Genomic DNA, 17519 nt, shown 5'->3' with positions numbered 1-17519 from the left:
TGAGGCGGGTTCGGTCCCTGACCTTGCTCAGTGGGTTAATGATCTGGCATCGCCGTGAGCTGTGGTGTAGGTTGCAGACGCGGCTCGGATCCCGAGTTGCTGTGGCTCTGGTGTAGGCTGGTGGCTATAGCTCCGATTCGACCCCTTAGCCTGGGAACCTCCATATGCCGCGGGAGTGGCCCTAAAAAAGGCAAAAAAAAAAAAGAAAGAAAGAAACAGGTTCACACAAAAACTTATCCATTAGTGTTTATTTATATAAAATGTAGGTGGCATGACTCATATTCACCCCAATGTGGAGACAACACAAGTGTCTTTCACTGGGTGAATCCTATAAACAAAAAGTGGTATACATTTTTGTTATGCTATTTATTATTTATTTTTATTATAGTATTCATAATTGGAATACTGCTCAGCAGTGAAAAGGATTAACCTCTTGCTACCCACAACATGGAGGAATCTCAAATGATTATGGAAAGTGAAAGAAGCCAGAGATGAAGTTCCCTTCGTGGCTCAGCAGTTAACAAACCTGACTAGCATCTATGAGGACACAGGTTCCATCCCTGGCCTCACTCAGTGGGTTAAGGATGCAGCGTTGCGGTGAGCTGTGGTGTAGTTCGCAGGCGTGCCTAGGCTCTTGTGTTGCTGTGGCTGTGGCATAGGCTGGCGGCTACAGCTCCGATTGGACCCCTAGCCTGGGAACTTCCAGATGCTTCTGGTGTGGCCCTAAACACACACACACACACACAAGCCAAGGTTTATCTACATGACATTCTGGAAAAAGCAAGATATAGGGTAAGAAAACAGATCAGTGCTTTCTAGGAGTTGAGGGCAGGAAGAAGGGTTGACTATAAAGCAGCATGAGGAAATCAGGTGGAGTTCTGGGACACTTCTGTATCTTGATTGTAATGGTGTTAAGCATCTGTTAAACTTTGCAGTACTGTGCACTAAAAAGGGTGATTTTGTTGTATGAAAATTATACCTCAATTAAAAAATACTGTTTTAAAAATTGGCTTAGGAAGAGGAAAGACACAAGATTATACACAAGAGACTATTCAACCATTGTGGAAACTATGTTTTAAAAAAATACTATTTGTGCTCTTTGTTCCAGCTTTATTGCGGTATAACTGACAAAAGTACATGTTTACATCATGATGATCTGATACAAGTAAACACTGTGAATGATAACCACAATCAAGTTAATTAACACAACCATCACGTCATACCCTTTGTGTTTGTGTGCTGAACAATGCTTTGGATTTAACTCTCATAGCAAATTTCAACTATTCCAAACACAGTATTATTAACTATAGTAACCATGCGGTACATTATATTCTCAGAAGGTATAACTGAAAGTTTATACCCTTTGACCAACATCTCCCCATTTCCCCTACCTCCTGACCCCTGACAGTCATTATTCTACCTGATGTGACTCTGAATTTGACTTTTTTTTTCAAGATTCCATGTAGAAGTGATACCTTCCTTATATGTATTTAACCTTTAGTGAAGGTCAACTTTGTACAAGCACTAAGTGTTTTACACGAAAGAGTTTATTTAATCGTCACAGCAACCCCACAAGGCAGGTACTGGTGCATCTCTTTGTGAAACCTTCCTGAATACCCACTGCGGTAGTATAAATGCAGGCCTAGAAACCCTTGAGCCACCATAACATCCACAGGGAAAGCTCTCAAATTCTTCCCTGCTTACCCTCTTCTAGTCTAAACTGCAGTCCCATTTCAATAAATTCCTATCAGACCATCTATCAGTTCCTCTGAAATTCCATCTCACCTGTTCTGCCTCATTTTCTGTCATTGTTTCCTGTTAAGGATCTGGCAGTGTCACTGCTGTGGCTGGGTTTTGAAACCTGGCCCAGGAACTCTGAATGCTGCAGGGTCAGCCAAAACAAATAAACAAAGAATACACACTATCAACCTGACTTCACGGCTGATCTTAATCTTGATCACCCAGCTGAGATTTCTCCACTGTAAAGTTATTTTCTCCCCTTTCCATACTGTTCTCTTTGGAAAGAAGTCATTCTAGCAGCCTACACTTCAGGAGAGGGGAGTCAAGCTTTAAATCCTTGAGGACTGAGTATTTATGTAAATTGTTTAGAATTCTTCTGTATGGGAGTTTTGTTTATTTTACCTCACTTATTATTCCATTATTTGTATCAGTATGGACTTGTGGGTAATTTTTATACTTTTTGTTATAGTCCAGTAGTAGGTTATTTATATTGCTGTTTCACATTGTTCCAGCTTTTGCCATTGGGATCACTTTCAGTTAGTTCCCTTGTCCCTTTGACATACCCCCATTAGTTTGCTTTTAGAGCACTTCCTTACTTTGTGGCAGTACAAAGAAAGCATATTGGGAAAATGGTATCACCTTTTCATGTCATTGCCAAAGCAAGATGTGGTAAACTGATGAATATTAATACACATGCATCAATAACTAGGGCTTTGTATCTTGAGTTGTTTTGAGTTCCCTTTCCTATGCACCTCTTACTTTTGGCTTGGTTTAGAATTTAAGCAATGCTTTCAATGCTTTTTTGGTAACCTTGCATATTAGAAGTAGAATGAGAGTCAGTGGATTTAGAATTACATGCTTTTTATTTAAAAAGGAAACTTCATTACTTTTTGTGGTACTTATTACTGAAAACTAAGTATTATCCAAGAACTCTTAATTCAACCCACTTACATGCTGAAAGAGACAATTTATATGTTAAAAGAGGAAATGAAAAAGAAGCAACTTTCAATTTACTTTGCTTAATTGAAGTACAGGTGATTTACAGTGCTGTGCCAGCAATCCATTTACTCTTGAACTAGGATAATTTTCATATTAAAAGGCACTAGGCCCATTTTAGTAGAGGATAAATCCCCAGTATTACAAAGATTATGGAAGGAAAAAGACCTTCTAATTCTCCAAAAGCATTTCCACAGGCGACATTAGGCAAATAGCAGAGAATTATACAAATACTTATATGATTAGGAGGAAGTTAGAATTCCCACATTCCTGCTTCTCTTATTTGTTTTGGGAAAGATACTTTCCAAGGTGGCTCTTTCAGTTGTTCCTATTTATTCTTTTGTTAAATAACAGGCAGCAATCCCAAAATGTATTGCACAACAGCTTATTTATGAACACACACCTGGCTGGTACATCCGGTATCTTTCATCATGAAATTCAGTGTGCCCAACGGCCAACTCTTACTTAACTTCTCTGAGAGAGACGAACAGAGCAAAAATTATGAGGATGAAAAAACAGTAGCACTTGAACATGCCCTGGAGTCCCTGGGTTTCATTTTGTTTGCTTTGTTTTTGTATAACTACAATGTATGACATAAGAAAAACTGTTATAAGCAGAATACTCCCTCTATTTTGTAATGATCAATCCTAATTTATTACATAAAGGACCTCTTTGAATACTTATGACTTAGACTATGCATGGGAGGGTATGGAGGGGAGCGAGTAAGAGTAATTGTGGCCTACCCAATCACATTTGTAGGCCACACTAGAGCAGTTGATGGTGTTCTCCCAGTAGTGGCTGTGGGGTGAGCATGCTGAATCCTAACCACTGACCACAGGGGCTTGATGTAGGTCCCTAGTCCTTGTCTCTCTGGAGAAGAAATCCAGCAAGGAGACTGAAAGGAGTGAGGCAAGTAGAATGTTTATTAGGAGAGAAGATGGGTGTGGAGAAAGCACAGAAGGGCTCAGAGAGAGAAAGACAGACAGACAGAGGCAGAGAGACAGAGAGAGAGCCATGTGCTTTGGGGCTAGTTATGGGGACAGTTTTTCTGGGGTTCTTCTGGCTAGTCATCTGGCTCTGTCTGGTTTGAGTTCATATTTGGCCTGCCTCAGGGTCCCTGTGAGTGTGTGTGCATCTTTTAGCCACGCTGGATTCTAGCACAAGAGTTTCTGGCAAGTTGACAGGAAGTATTATGGTCGGGTGCCGCCTCCCTTCTCTGACCCCTGAGGAACCTTTCTGCACATGTGTAGTTTGGGAGGTCTCCTTGACCTTGAGAATGAGGAATGTGTGGTCTCTTCATCTTTTAGCCAAGCAGGACTCAGCTCCTCCTTGTTCCTGCCATAATTTTTTTCTTGAAGTATTTGTCCAGAGGGGACAGATTCCAGGTGCTCAGCCTGGGGCCCATCTATCTCCTGCCTCAGTGGCTACTTATCATAGTCCCTAAGGTGAAGTCTTGTTGCATCCTAATACAGGAACTAAGAGATCAAAAAAGATGGGACAGCTAATTTAAAATACTCATTTTTTCTAGCCAGGTTGAAGCTGTTGGCAGCTGCTAGGTTGTTAGAATGATCCATGAGCCCAGAAAGCTAAAGGTCATTTCTTCATTGATAAAATAGAGATGTGTTGCTTCGGGGAAAAGAGTAAAAATGACCAGGAATCAGATACACTGGTGGAACAAATGGTTTTCATATCTATATATCTTATGGTAGATATATACAACTGTTATAGGACCATTATTTCTCTAATCACTCAGGAAAAAATACATTTAGTTACAATATTAAAAGCAAACAAAAGGAGTTCTCACTGTGGTGCAGTGGGTTAAGAATCTGACTGCAGGGAGTTCTCTGGTGGTCTGGTGGTTAGGACTGGGTGCTTTCACCACTGTGGCCTGGGTTCAGTCCATGGTCTAGGAACTGAGATCCCATATCAAGCTCCTGCATGTCGCACCCATGAATGAATGAATGAATTTAAGAATGAAATCAATATCATTTGCTCTCGAACAGAAAGGAACTATAAAAAACAAACAAAAAAAAAGAGTCTGACCGCAGCACCTGGGGTCACTGTGGAGGCACAGGTTTGATCCCCAGCTTGGCACAGTGGGTTAAGGGATCTAGCATTGTTAGAGCTGGACCACAGGTCCGATTCAGTCACTGGCCTGGGAACTTCCATAAGCCGCAGGTGTGGCCATTTAAAAAAAAAAAAAAAAGACAATGAATAAAATTCTAGTTAGAAAACCAAATTCTTACAGAAACACAGTTACATGGAGTCACCCATTTCTTTTAAATATACTGACTTATGCTCCCTACCATATTTGATAAATGACAGCAGACATTGATTAAACAACTACTGCATGACAGGAACTCTGCTTAGGACATACAAAGATGACTGAAGGAGTACCTGAGCTCACAGCCCTGGGGTTACTGGAAGGAAAAAGTGATAGGTCATAAAAGGAAGGGAGGGAAGTCAGTACAAATGAAAGCTGGGATTTCAGTGTAGGGAAAAGAGGGACATGGACCAATGCTTTGGAAAAGGAAAAGTAGATTTCTGGGCGATGTAAAGGAGAGAGTTGTTCAATCTCATCAGGTTCTGAAGGCATCTCTAGATCCAGCTTTCAAAGCAAACTGAAGCAATGACAATGGAACAGCTAAAAATAGGTCAGAATTATAGCAAAGGAGACAACAGCCAGCATAAACCTGGCCACTGTTATTGTTGAAGTCATGGAATTATTGTTTTCAGTTACTCTTGTCACTAGTGGCTTCCTGATACGATCTTCTGTGGTAAGGATAGCTTTTCGTGCTCCATCCCACTTTCCAGGGCCCTGGAGACGGTACTGGATTGGAGTACAAGGTCCCCAAAATAACTGGAATGCCAGTTTTGGGTCACTGAAGGCCAGGGATAGCAGATTGGGCCTGACACCCACCAGATCAGCAAGTTCTTCCATGGTATCTATATAGTCTCCCTGAATGGTATGGCGTTGGCTGTCCACATATCTGAAGCAGAGAAGACAAAAGCCATGGCCTGTTAGCAATTCAATCAGTCAGTTAATCAGTGCTCTCTGACTACCTGCTACTGGCTCAGTATTGGGCTAGGAGCTGTAGAAAAGAGAGAAGAAAGAGAACATTGTCTTTATCTTTAAGGACCTTATCATCTATTGGAGCAGCAAAGAGTGACACACATGAAACAGAAAGAATGTAAGACTTTTGGTAGATCTATGTGGTTTTGGACTGCTAAATAGAGATGTAGAGGAGAGTAGCTAAAATCGAGCTATTACAAGTCCTTGAAGGATGTGGTATAGATTAGCTGAGAACAAAGAAAGCATTCTGTGTCAGGGGAACTGCAGCATGAAGGAGTAAAGCAGGAATGAGTGTGGGATGTGAGCACAGATTATAGCATGTGGGCACTCTCTACAGTAGAGGAAGCATGTTGTGAGACGAGGGTGGTTACAGAGAGGCAAGCACAGCAGATCCAGAGACAGAGGACTCTGGTAGTAACAGAAAGAGAGGACCCAGCTGAAAACTCCTCAGCGTGGGATCCTCAGTTGTTTTAAGAGGACTGTGGTGGGGCAGCTCAAAGAGCAGGACTTCCCAGAGCCAGTGATGATTTGGAATCCTGAAAGGAAGGGGAGGGTGACTCATCCCCCTAGCTTCCTCCAGATGGAGCCAGATGGAATGATTTCACCAAGGGCACATGTGAAGGGCTAAGAGGACTTTTCAGAGGGAATATGTGGTAATAGGATAATTCCTGTGTGGAAGGAGTTGGATTTAAAGAGCTAACTGGTGACTTTCTCTTGTGCTTTCTATAAGGAAAATAAAAGAAAGAACAGTGGGACTGAAAGGAAATAAGAGAAAAGCCATATTAAGATATTTGCAATTAGATGGACTAACCAGAGGAATCCAAAAAAGACAGGAAACAATGATAGAAAATGAGGCAGAACAGGTGAGATGGAATTTCAGAGGAACTGATAGATGGTCTGATAGGAATTTATTGAAATGGGACTGCAGTTTAGACTAGAAGAGGGTAAGCAGGGAAGAATTTGAGAGCTTTCCCTGTGGATGTTATGGTGGCTCAAGGGTTTCTAGGCCTGCATTTATACTACCGCAGTGGGTATTCAGGAAGGTTTCACAAAGAGATGCACTAGTACCTGCCTTGTGGGGTTGCTGTGACGATTAAATAAACTCTTTCGTGTAAAACACTTAGTGCTTGTACAAAGTTGACCTTCACTAAAGGTTAAATGTTGTCCTGGGGAACTGCTCACCTCCAAAGGTGACTAGACAAAAATAAGTCAAAGGAAAGAGAGGAAGAAAGTGGAAATAGGATAATTTAGTGCCAGAAAAGCAAGGAAAGAAAACACTGCAAGCAGGAGGAGGTTTTCAAAGTGCCAAACTCAGTAGTAAGAGAAAGAAAAAGGAAGTAGGTCATGGATGACGTTTTTGAGAGCAGCTCCAGGACCAAGGATGGACATTACAATGGAGGGAGAAAAGGGTGCTGACTTAGAGCATATCATGTAGACTGTATGTTGCCGAAGCTTGACAGTGGAAGGGAGGAGGAAAATAGGAGAGCACCTGGAAAGAGTACCAGGGTTAAAAAAAAACTTTCTTTCTCTTCCTCCCAGCAGGGAGAGTTATGCTGGTATAATCGGCTGAAGAACACCACATGTTTGGGCATGAAATGATTGTGCTTTTGGCTTTTCCACAGAAATTTAGGAACTTCATCCATGTCAGCTTTATTCAAATAAAAACCATTCATTGAATAAGCTTAGGTCTGAAATTCAGATAGCTAGATAACCTTGTCCACCCAAGCACGAGCAGCTTGCTGATGGTCCCACCTTCCCAGATCACAGAGATTCTTCATGCCATGAGCCACTGTGACCTGAATATGCCGTCACATGGCAGCCAGCAGAGTGGCCTCTGCAGATTTGTAAATCTACCCGTAGACTTGTAATGTGACCATGTCTACTTCTCCTTAAGATCTTTGCTGCCCTTCCTTTCTCTGACAGCTCTACTAGCCCTTCAAGTAATCCTTGCAAAGGTAATATCCCTGGTTTTCTCTCCATGTGCTTTTCCTACTGGACTTTTAGGCCCTAAACATAGCATTTTCCTAAGCTTGTCTCTCCTTCCCCATCCATATTAGACCACTTGGTGGTATTTCTCCCTTCTGCTGTCACAGACTGTTATTTCCTTTTCCTTCAACATACAGTCTGTATCCTTAAACGAACATAAGGAAGACAAATACAGTACCCTTCTCTTAATAAGAACTAAGTGGAGAGGTTAACCACATATCTTTGTTGGAGAGTTCTTACCTTTTTGCCATATTCTCTTGAAACTTAGCTATTTCTCTTATCATTTCACTCTTTGAGGGCAATGTCTTTAACCCTAAAGAGAAAAACAGAATTTTACTTGTAAAATTACCTTGGTAGGAACAATAATCCTGTTAACAATTTCCCTGCTATGGAGAATTCCAAGGAACACAGGCTAGTTTTCTGAACCAAGGGTGTTACGCCTTCACGTGATCACCTTACCCTGCCACCACCCCAATATAATGATATTAACATCAGTAGGAGTTCCTTTCGTGGCACAGTGGTTAAGGAATCTGAGTAGGAACCATGAGGTTGTGGTTCGATCCCTGGCCTTGCTCCGTGGGTTAAGGATTCACTGTTGACATGAGCTGTGGTGTAGGTTGCAGACAAGTCTCAGATCCCGTGTTGCTGTGTCTGTGGCATAGGCCGGAGGCTACAACTCTGATTAGACCCCTAGCCTGGGAATCTCCATATGCCACAGGGAGCGGCCCTGGAAAAGGCACAAAGACAAACAAACAAACAAACAAAAATCAGTAGTTTACTCTGTTTACTTTGCCTTTGGAAGGTATTTCTCCTGATCTGCCTTTCAACCAGTACCTGCCTCCTCCCTAAAACAGTCTTTCAACTGAGAAATGAAATTTGGACACAAGGAAATAATAAATGGCCTTAAAAGTATTTGGAAAATGAGGTGAAAGTAAAAGGGCATGGAGGACGATGGGAAACTTCTGTGTGCTTGAATTCTTACTAACAACGAAGCTTTATACCACATGGAGAAGGAAGTAAAAATAAACTCAATCCCATTTTATGGCTAAAGTCCCATGGAACCTAAGCCTTACCTTCTCAACTTTTTTATTTGTTGAGTCAGGGGTAAGGTCGAGGGTAACTTATAATACCCAGTCCTAATGGATTCATTTAAGCACCAAAGTATAAACAGTTCCAGTAACAAGAATTTAACATCAAGATGGCTAGGCAAACGTAGAAGAGTATTTAAATCAACATATAAACAACTGTTTATTTATTTATTTAGGTAGTTAATAAGTTACTACTTTTTTTGGCTGAGCCTGCAGTATACAGAAATTCCTGGGCTAGGGATTGAACCCAAATCACTGCAGTGACAACCCTAGATACTTAGCCTGCAGGATACCTAACCCACTCTGTTCCTTATCATGGGAACTCTCAACAGCTCTCAATTTAAATGTTAAACGACTTGCTGTATGCTTTTTGGTTTTTTGTCTTTTTATGGCCATACCCACAGAGGTTCCCAGGCTAGGGGTCAAATTGGAGCTGTAGCAGCTGGCCTACACCATAGCCACAGCAAGGCCAGATCAGAGCTGTGTCTGCGACCTACACTACAGCTCCCTGCAATGCCAGATCCTTAACCCACTGAGTGAGGCCAGGGATTGAACCCACGACTTCATGGATCCTAGTGGAGTCCATTAACCACTAAGCCATGACAGGAACTCCAGCTTTATGCCCAGAGTCAGACGTATGCCATGTAGAAAATTTTAGCCACATCCAACTCTAAGGTGTTACTTTATAAACTTCTAGAACATAGAATTTTAGAATGGCAATAAATCTTAGCTAATAGAAACCTTCTCTCTACAAATACACTCAAGTGTGTTATCTCATTCCTCCTTAAATATCCCTGGTAATGGGGATCTCATTGCCTTCTAACGAGATGACCTAATTGTTTGTCTGCTCCACTTGCTGAAATATTATTCTTTTTATTGACCCCAGAATCTCCCTCCAATCAATGGGCTTAGCTCTGTCTTCTGGAGCCAAGGAGTCTAATCCTAACCAGTGACAGGTCTTGAACCATTGAAAACAACTGTCATAACTTTAGGTCTTGTCATTATCAGTCTTAAAGCTTTAACAGAACTAGTTCTCCATATAACAGGTTTCACATTCTCTGCCACCTTGGTTGCCCTTCTCTGGGTACACTCTAGTAACTATCCTGGTGTGTCCCTTTTAATATATGAGACTCAAGAAATAACCTTCTGTGTTTTGCCATGTGTTCTTTTCATTTTAGCCTTGAGAATTATTATGTATATTCTTAAGTCAATGAGGAAACACTGAAATGCTTCATTTGAGGGTAATCACAGGTCTCTTAAGATGCTCATGAAATACATTTTGAGAGTTGATTTACAAAGTATTTCTCATAGTACAACCATAACTTGCCCTTAACTAGAAACATAATGGAGGTTTATTTCTTGCTTGTGAGAGGCAGCCAATTCATCAAAAAACAAAACCAACCAAACAAAACATCACTGTAAGTTAGATAGGGATATATAAAGATGTATAGTGTCCCCTGGTGCAGTTCTTTCTTAATTCATTGATACTGTTTTTGCACTGTTTCCTCATTCAGACACATCATTTTACCATATTTATCTCCCTCCTTCCTATCTTGCTCCCACTCTTATATTACCAATTATATCAATGCCATAGAACCTGAGCAGATTCTTTCCTTGCTCTGATCTCCAATGTACATTCCATTTAAATCCTTTCAGATTCACCAATGAAATTTCATTAAAATTTTTTCCCTTGTATTACTTTACCTTAGTTTAAAGCTCTCATCTTGTCTTTGGACTTTTGCCACAGGCTCATAACTGACCTATTTCCCACATCACTCCCCTCTAACACATTTTCTGAATTACAAATCTGATTTGACTTCCATTTAAAATCCTTCAGGTGTTCTCCATTGCCTACACTGAATGCAGACTTCTTGCATGGCATCTAAGGATTTGTCTTGATTTGGCCTTTCTAAACATCTCCAGCTTCATTTTCTTTAATTCCTATAACGCTTTTTTTCAAAATTCTAAATTCCTTGTAGTTCTCAGAACTTGGTTTATTCTGCCCTTTTTTCCTAACTTTGCATAAGTATTACTGATTGTTCTTATCTCTGTTATTGTCAAGATATCCTTGTCCTTTTAGTAAACTTTTTACTTTCCTTATTATGTATTTGCAGTTGTAGTCAGAATTGGGTACTTATTCCTTACTCCTCCCAAAGCCAGCTCTTCAACATTGTTACTGGGGCACTTGTTTAGGATATAGTAAATATCTGCTGGATGAATGAACACTCTCAATATCTGTTTATTTGTCTGTCTTCCATGTTTCCTGTCTTGAGTTCCATACAGATAGGAATTTTCTATGTGGTCATACTTGCATGTCCAGTACCTAGCAGAGAGTCTGGCCTATATCAAGAGACCAGTAAATGTTATTTGAAGAATGTTGACCAACATTGAGGAACTATAGTTCAGAGATTTTCTAAGAGTCCCAAGACAAGATTCAAAAGAGGTGGGCCTGAAGGTAACTCTGTGGTACTCAGTCTTTCAGTCTGCTCTCGGGCCTAAGGCAGTTTGTGTTTGTGTAATCCTGACTTGTTCCTGCATGTTTCGATATAATGATAACATTACATGAGGAAAGAGTTGCTAAGCCACCATTCTGCTCCTCCAGTCCAGTCCAGCCTTTTAGCGTGACTGGAAGTTGGGAGGGTGGTTCATAGGCTAAGGTCCTCAGATAAGAAATTTTACTGTAGAGTTTAGAAAACCTCCAAGGCTAAACTTGCACTCACTGAATAGAGATTTATTTGCTACCTCTGATGTACTAGGCACTGGTCTAGTCTTGGAATACAAAGGCAAACAAACATGATTCCTTTATTTATTTATTTTTTTGTCTTTTTTGTCTTTTTAGGGCCACACCCTCGGCATATGGAGGTTCCCAGGCCAGGGGTCTAATTGGAGCTACAGCTGCCGGTCTATACCGCAGTCACAGCAACACCAGATCCGAGCCATGTCTGTAACCTACACCACAGCTCACAGCAATGCCAGATCCTTACCCTACTGAGACACCCAGGGATCGAACCCGCAACCTCATGGTTCCTAGTCGGATTTGTGTCTGCTGCGCCATGACAGGCACTCCCTGATTCTTTTATTTTAAAGAGCTTTCAGGATACTGCTAAGAGGGAGGAAATAAACATGGGCTTTTTCTCCACGAATAAGGAGTAATGGAAAGGTATACCAAGCAGGAAGAACAGCAGAAGCAAAGGCATGGGGTACAAGAGTACTTCTGTGTTTGCTGCTTAGTAGGTAAGTCATTCAGTGCACCTAGAAGAGAGTAGGCTCTGTGGTAAAGACTGGTGAAAGATGGACCTAAAAAAGCAACCTGGGAGTTCCTGTTGTGGCGCAGTAGTTAACGAATCCAACTAGAAACCATGAGGTTGCAGGTTCGGTCCCTGCCCTTGCTCAGTGGGTTAAGGATCCGGCGTTGCCGTGAGCTGTGGTGTAGGTTGCAGATGCGGCTCGGATCCCGCGTTGCTGTGGTTCTGGTGTAGGCCAGTGCTACAGCTCCGATTGGACCCCTAGCCTGGGAACCTCCATATGCCGCGGGAGCGGCCCAAAGAAATAGCAAAAAGACAAAAAAAAAAAAAGCAACCTGTAACTAATTTTTGGAGGGACTTGAATGCCAGGCTATGACATAATGCTTCCTTATGGCCCAAAGACTTGGTATAGGATTTTCTGCCATGGAGTAGTGAGTCAAGAATCCAACTGCAGCAGCTTGGATTGATGTGGAGATTCCATCCCTGGCCCCGAGCAGTGGGTTCAAGGATCCATCATTGCTGCAGCTGCAGTGTAGGTCACAGCTATGGCTCAGATTCAGTCCCTGGCCTAGGAACTTCCATATGTCATGGGTGTGGCCCTAAGAAGACATGGTATAATTTCATACGGTTTTGAAGGGGAGAAAGTTACTAAATGAAAGTGGAACATTTGCTAGGGCTCTTGAGAGGGGTACAAAAGAGACAAAAATAAAAGAAAACTAGATTTTTGTCAAGGCAAGCAAGTGGGTTCAGTGTTCTAGAAAATGGTGGAATATTTTCTTGAGAAGAGAACAGTAATTGTCGAGAACAGATGGTCAAGGAGGAAATGGGGCTTAGTAGGGAAAGAACAGGCCAGGGAAGAGGACAGGCTGAATTGGGCAGGTGTGAAAGAATGGGAGAAACTAATTCTCGGGGCTTAAAATTGGCACTGTGAAGGCCGAATTCAGAGATGAGAAAGGCAGGAATTTGGTAGGTATACAGTAGGGCTATGGGTACAACAAAAAATTCAGATTTCCCTATCGTGAATTTGATAAAGTTACAGGGATTCTTCCTTCCGAGTATTGGAAGGAAAGCTGGAGGAAGTGCTAAGTTTTGCTAGCATAGGAAACTGGGCTATTTGCTCATTTCCCCTAAAATCCCCTAATCCCATGGCCATAATGTAGACTATTTAAAATACTCATTTTCCTTAATCCTTTCAATAGTTCACTTACTCCTGGAAAAGAGTCTCAGTTGTTTAAAGTATACTCAGATACTGTGGCCTATTATAATGCAAACTCTTTCCTCTTACTTAATTGACCCAATTAAAATATCCACTTAATATGACTGGAATTAAGCCAGTTTAATGGGTTACTTCCATTTGATTGCTGATCCAGTTATTAAGGAATACATTATCTACTGGATAGAATTAAAAGGAATTAAGAAATGATAGAACTTTGAGGAAATTTGGAAAAGTTTTTCATCTAGCAACTCTAATACCATTGCTTCTTTTTTCCTATGCTACCATAAGGATATTCACTAGGAAGAGGAAGCTGTAATTTCAGAAAGAATTTTGAATAGTTTTAATTAAACATTAGTAATGGTAATAAATTTAATTATAACAACCATAGAATCAAGGAATTTCATTGTTAGAAGGAACCTTAAAAGTCATCTGATTTCTCCCTATTCTGAGACTTGAGTCTACTCCATACTGGCCTGACCAAATTTGTGTGTTTTTAATGTTAAGCTGATATTGTGCAACCCTCAAAGTTTTACTCCTTGGTTCTGGTTCAACCCTTTGAAGTGATACTAAGCAAATAAAACTCTTCTGTCATGGGGCATCTCTTCATATATTTGAGGGGCGCTTTTATATATATTTTTTTGATTTTTTTTTCTTCTTCTTAGAGCTGCACCTGCAGCATATGCAAGTTCCTGGGCTAGGGGTCAAATCAGAGCTGCAGCTGCTGGCCTATACCATAGCAACAGCAAATCAGAATCTGAGAGGAGTCTGCGATGTACACCACAGCTCATGGCAACGCCATATCCTTAACCCACTGAGTGAGGGATCGAACCCGAATCCTCATGGATACTGGCCAGGTCCTTAACATGCTGAGCTATGATGGGAAGTCCTGAAGGGAGTTTTTACATATCCCTGAATCTTCTCTAGGCAAAACCTCTCCAGCTCCTTCAGTAGTACTTTGAATAGCACATTTAAAAATCCTTTAACCATCTTGTCTTTCTTCTTTCAATGTACTCCAGTTTCACTTCTGGGTGACCAGTTTAGAGAAGAACAATTGTAAATTCCAGGACATCGGTTTTTTTAATGACGCTAGATACACTTAAGTTTTTTGGAAGCCCTATCATTCTGCTGATTCATATTGAGCCTACTATCCCCAACCCCAAAGTTTTTCCTCATGTTCTCCAAGCCAAATCTTTCTGAAAGAGGAAATATAAAGGGGAGAAAGTGAGAATTTGAGTGGTTCTCAATCTTCTACATTCTGGACTAGTCTTTAACCAGGTCTTAATTTTTGGCTGAAATCAAATCATAGCATTTCTATATTTAACTTTCTCTAACTACAATGAAAGAAGATTAAATTCTTTTGTTTCACAAATATATACCAGTTGTGTAAAATCTAAATGAGTGGATTCTGATCTGGGTGCACATTGGAATCTTCCAGGGAACATCTGCTCAACAATCTTATATCTGCTCCACCCTGGACTTATTAAATAACCACCAGTCAAAGCATGCCTTGTGGGAAATATTCTCATGAGATTCCACTATATGTCCATGGTTATAAATTACTACTTTATATTCACTCAAAAATTAATTTTTGAGCATTAATTTTGTGCCAGGCAGTGTTACCATCATACATACTGTCTCAGCTATTTATACGCAGAAACATAAACAGTTCAATATACCACTAAGGAATTAGGTAATCAGCTTGCATGGTTACTTACCTTTAAATACTTGAGTGGCCCAGCGTCCTTGGAGCTCTGAAATGGGCATAATGGCACCTAAGGGCTGGATCAAGCCAATGATTGCAAGAGTAGGCTTTTCTAGGTTAGGAGGGAAGACCATTTTATACAGGGATATCTTATTTTTGACCACTTTGACACAATCCTCAAGAAAAGGAAAGTCAAAGCTATAGCCTGTAGCAAAGATAACAGCATCAATGTCATCCTCCCTGGAGCCATCCTCAAATATGGCAGCTGTCTCTGTGAATTCCTTCACATTTGCTTTCACCTTCACCAGGCCTGAAATTATACGGTTTGGTAGATCATCATTTATGGTAGGATGCTGACTTAGAGCTCTGTGAATGATGATAAAAAAGGTGGGGGGGGGGGGGCGGAGAGAGAGAGAGCATTACCATGTCAGTAAAATTCTACTTCGATTGAAGTGGTTAAACAATAAGCCAGTGGTCTTCCTTTTGGTCTACTCATGAAACTGGGAAAGGTCTAATGTACACCAGCTTGATACAGATAAGGGATCTCTGAGTAGAAGTTGCACCTTGATGGCAATAAAAGGGAAGGTGTTGGAGAAAAGTGAAGGAAGAATTTTTTTTTGTTTTGTTTTGTTTTTTGTCATTTAGGGCCGCACCCGTGGCATATGGAGGTTCCCAGGCTAGGGGTAAAAAAAAAAAATCAGAGCTGTATCTGCCAGCCTACACCACAGCCACAGCAACACCAGATCCAAGCTGCATCTTCAACGTACATCATAGCTCATGGCAATGTCGGATCCTTAACGCACTGAGCAAGGCCAGGAATCGAACCTGCGTCCTCATGGATGCTAGTCAGGTTCGTTTCCACTGAGCCACAACAGGAACTCCAGGAAGAATAGTTTTATTTGAAGAGTAGGTGTATGGTTTCTCAAGGAATAGCAGTATTCTCAGTGATATGATAAGGCCAGTGTCCAGTAGTTCTATCCATGTATCAAGAGGTCTTCAACCTAAATATAAGGCCAGACACTATAAAACATAGGTAGAATGCTCTTTGACATAAATCAAAGCAACATGTTGTTTGATCCACTTCCTAGAATAATGACAATAAAGACACAAATAAACCAATGGGACCTAATCAAACTCAAAAGCTTTTGTACAGCAAAGGAAACCATTTAAAAAAAAATGAAAAGACGACCCACAGAATGGGAGAAAATCTTTGCCAACAATGTAACAGACAAGGGCCTAATCTCAAAAATATACAAACAACTTATGCAGCTCAACAACAGCAAAAAAAATAACCCAATTGAAAAATGGGCAGAAGACCTAAATAGACATTTCTCCAAAGACGACATATGGATGGCCAACAGACATATGAAAAAATGTTCAATATCATTAATTATTAGAGAAATGCACAAGACTACAATGAGGTACCACCTCACACCAGTCAGAATGACCATCATTAACAAGTCAACAAATAACAAATGCTGCAGAGGGAGTGGAGAAAAATGTACCCTTCTCTACTGCTGCTGGGAATGTAAATTGGTACAACCACTATGGAAGACAGTATGGAGGCACCTCAGGAAACTACATATAGAACTACCGCATGACCCAGCAGTTTCACTGCTGGGCATATATCCAGACAATACTTTCACTGAAAAAGACACATGCACCTCTATGTTCATAGCAGCACTATTAACAATAGCCAAGACATGTAAAAACCTAAATGTCCATTGACAGATGAGTGGATTAAGAAGATGTGGTACGTATATACAATGTTACTCAGCCATAAAAATACAAATTAATGCCATTTGCAGGAACATGGATGGGTCTAGAGACTCTCATACTAAGTGAAGTAAGCCAGAAAGAAAAAGACAAATACCATATGGTATCACTTATTTGTGGAATCTAAACTATGGAACAGATGATCCTATCTAAAAATAACAAACAAGCAAGCAAACAAAAAACAGAAACAGATCATGGCCAAGAAGAGTAGACTTAGGGTTTAGGTAGGGGGAAGGGGAGGGAGTAGGATGGATGGGCATTTCGGGGGTTTTGGGGATGCAAACTGTTATATTTGGAATGGATGGGCAATGGGATCCTACTGTTCAGCACAGGGAAATGTGTGTGATTGGGTCACTTCGTTGTACAACAGAACTTGAGGAAACACTGTATATCAACTATACTTTAATAATAATAAAATTTTAAAAATTAAAAAAACAAAAGAAGTCTGCAGAACCAGACAATCAGCATTCAGTTGAGTCTCATTTCAAGTTCAGAGGCCCAAGAACAAGACTCAGACTATCATTTTCCAAACTGTATAATAAATTACATAGTTATATTGGAGTTCCCGTCACGGGTCAGTGGTTAATGAATCCAACTAGGAACCATGAGGTTGCCGGGTGGACCCCTGGCCTTGCTCAGTGGGTTAAGGATCTGGCATTGCCGTGAGCTGTGGTGTAGGTTGCAGACGCCGCTTGGA

General features: G+C 40.9%; 1 protein-coding gene across 2 annotated transcripts in view; it reads right to left on the bottom strand.

Annotated features, from left to right (window-relative positions):
- Nucleotides 1–1095: 1095 nt before the first annotated feature.
- The window catches only part of FMO5 (flavin containing dimethylaniline monoxygenase 5), a 43543-nt gene continuing 27119 nt past the window's right edge, over nt 1096–17519 (bottom strand). For both annotated transcript variants that reach the window (XM_047784854.1, XM_047784853.1), the window contains exons 7-9: nt 15060–15412; nt 8036–8108; nt 1096–5726 (exon numbers count right to left, since the gene is read on the bottom strand). In XM_047784854.1, coding sequence (XP_047640810.1) covers nt 5381–5726; nt 8036–8108; nt 15060–15412 — 772 coding nt within the window. In that variant the 3' untranslated portion in view covers nt 1096–5380. The remainder of the gene's footprint in view (nt 5727–8035; nt 8109–15059; nt 15413–17519) is intronic.

The sequence above is a fragment of the Phacochoerus africanus genome, chromosome 6 (assembly GCF_016906955.1).
Source record: "Phacochoerus africanus isolate WHEZ1 chromosome 6, ROS_Pafr_v1, whole genome shotgun sequence".
NCBI classification, from domain to species: Eukaryota; Metazoa; Chordata; class Mammalia; order Artiodactyla; family Suidae; genus Phacochoerus; species Phacochoerus africanus.
The sequence above is the reverse complement of the archived record's forward strand: the minus strand, read 5'-3'. Positions and strand labels throughout refer to the sequence as shown.